The sequence below is a fragment of the Guillardia theta genome, assembly GCF_000315625.1.
Source record: "Guillardia theta CCMP2712 unplaced genomic scaffold GUITHscaffold_1, whole genome shotgun sequence".
Classification (NCBI taxonomy): Eukaryota; class Cryptophyceae; order Pyrenomonadales; family Geminigeraceae; genus Guillardia; species Guillardia theta.
In genome coordinates, this window is record NW_005434673.1 from 157561 (window position 1) to 159187 (window position 1627).

Below are 1627 nucleotides of genomic sequence, written 5' to 3' on the forward strand. Positions count from 1 at the left end.
AAAAGGCAGAAGAGAAGATTTTTGCATTATCTGAAATGATTTCGTTGGTAAGTCTTGGGTCGCGCAGACTTTCGATACGTTAAGATCGCCGGCTTGTTGAGAGTCGAGGGTCTTCTTGCATGGAGACAGGAAGACACGGCCAGCAAAGTTGTCAACACAAACGAAGATCGAGTCGTAATGAGAACGAGTAGACGGGAAGCCGGAAACAACATCGATGGAGATTGTAGCAATACGATCAGACGGAGCTGCTTGACTGTGCGACGGTCCCATCTGTGGCTTGCGATAAGATTTGTATTGGATGCAAGATTGACAGGAAAGGATATAACGTTCGACTTGTTGACGCATAGAGGGCCAATAAACAACAGGAACAAGAGCCAAATATGTTCGAGAGAAGCCGCGGTGACTGTGAAGGTCATGGGCACGGTATAGAAGTTCTTTGCGAACAGATTGAGGAATGCAAATGCGTTGTCGGTGAAGACTATCTGTTAGAATCAGGAGATGATTTTCAATGTGAAAATACTTGTACGATGGGTTGTTTTGAACTGCTTGATAGATTGTAGAAAAGTATAGAGGGAGGTAACATGTTGGCAGTCGATCAGAAGTTTATTGATGAAGAAGTCGGAGACCTGGAAAGGAGCATGGAAGAAGTAAGACGCAGTTGCTGCTGCTAGTCAAGATCTGATTATGCTTTGCAGGCTGGATGAGGAGATTTTAGATGAGAAGCTGAAGGTGATGGAGATAAAGATGTTTGGGGGAGAGGACGGAAAGGAGGATTTCCCAGAGAGATGTAGTGCAGCAGCAGCAGCAGCATTTCTTCTGTTTGGTCTCAATGCTTCTTCAGGTGGAGATGGTCGAGAGGAAGCGGATCGACAAGATCGAGAGCAGCATTGCATTCCTGGTTGTGAACCTGCGAGCGCTGGCGAGAAACCTTCTTAAGGTGAGGAGGAAGCGACGAGGAGAGGGCGGGGAATTGACGACGATGCGCAGGAGGAGAGGAGCAACAAGCTGCTGCAGGAACAGTCGTTGCTCCTGCTGGGGATGAAACAAGGAAGCAGCTACCAGAGTCTGAGAGAGATGAGCTCCTTGAAAAGTGAGTGGAGGAAGCAGGAGGAGGAGGTGAAGGTGGTGGTGGTGGAGGAGGAGGACAGGGAAGCAGGAGAGGGAAGGAGGGGGAAGGGGGTGGGGAAGATGGAAAGGAGGAGGGGAAGGAGGGAAAAGGCACAAGCTGGCAATGAAGAGCAGCATTGGGAGGGAACAGGGAGAAAGATACAAGAAAAGGAGGAACAGGACGACAGTCGTGGTCGGGTAGCGAATGGGGAAGCTAAGTTGTAAGAGGAGCTGAGAGAGCCAGGGAGCCAGGGAGCCAGGGAGCCAGGGAGCCGAGGGGCGAGGAGGAGAGGCAAAGAAGGAAGCAGCGAGGGGCACTAGGGAGAGGAAGTGACGGCTGACAGCGAGAATCGCAGGCGGGAGATGTTGAAGATGGAGGAGGAGGAGAAACAAGACCTGAAGAAAATGAAGTCGATCAGAGTCCGGGCAGAGGCAGCAGACGCGTACAACATGTGGAAGAACGGCGCGCTCGACGACCTGCTGCTGACCGACAGGACGAACAAGTCCAGCAAGGTACATC

The 1627-nt window shown here is 51.1% G+C and overlaps 1 protein-coding gene across 1 annotated transcript in view; it reads left to right on the forward strand.

Annotated features, from left to right (window-relative positions):
- GUITHDRAFT_98948 (hypothetical protein) overlaps positions 1 to 1428 on the forward strand; it is a gene marked incomplete at both ends in the record, with an annotated part of 3294 nt that extends 1866 nt beyond the window's left edge. The window contains 5 exons of the mRNA XM_005842090.1: positions 592 to 647; positions 696 to 729; positions 842 to 937; positions 988 to 1090; positions 1352 to 1428. Of these exons, the coding sequence (XP_005842147.1) occupies positions 592 to 647; positions 696 to 729; positions 842 to 937; positions 988 to 1090; positions 1352 to 1428 (366 nt within the window). The remainder of the gene's footprint in view (positions 1 to 591; positions 648 to 695; positions 730 to 841; positions 938 to 987; positions 1091 to 1351) is intronic.
- Between the last annotated feature and the right edge of the window lie 199 nt (positions 1429 to 1627).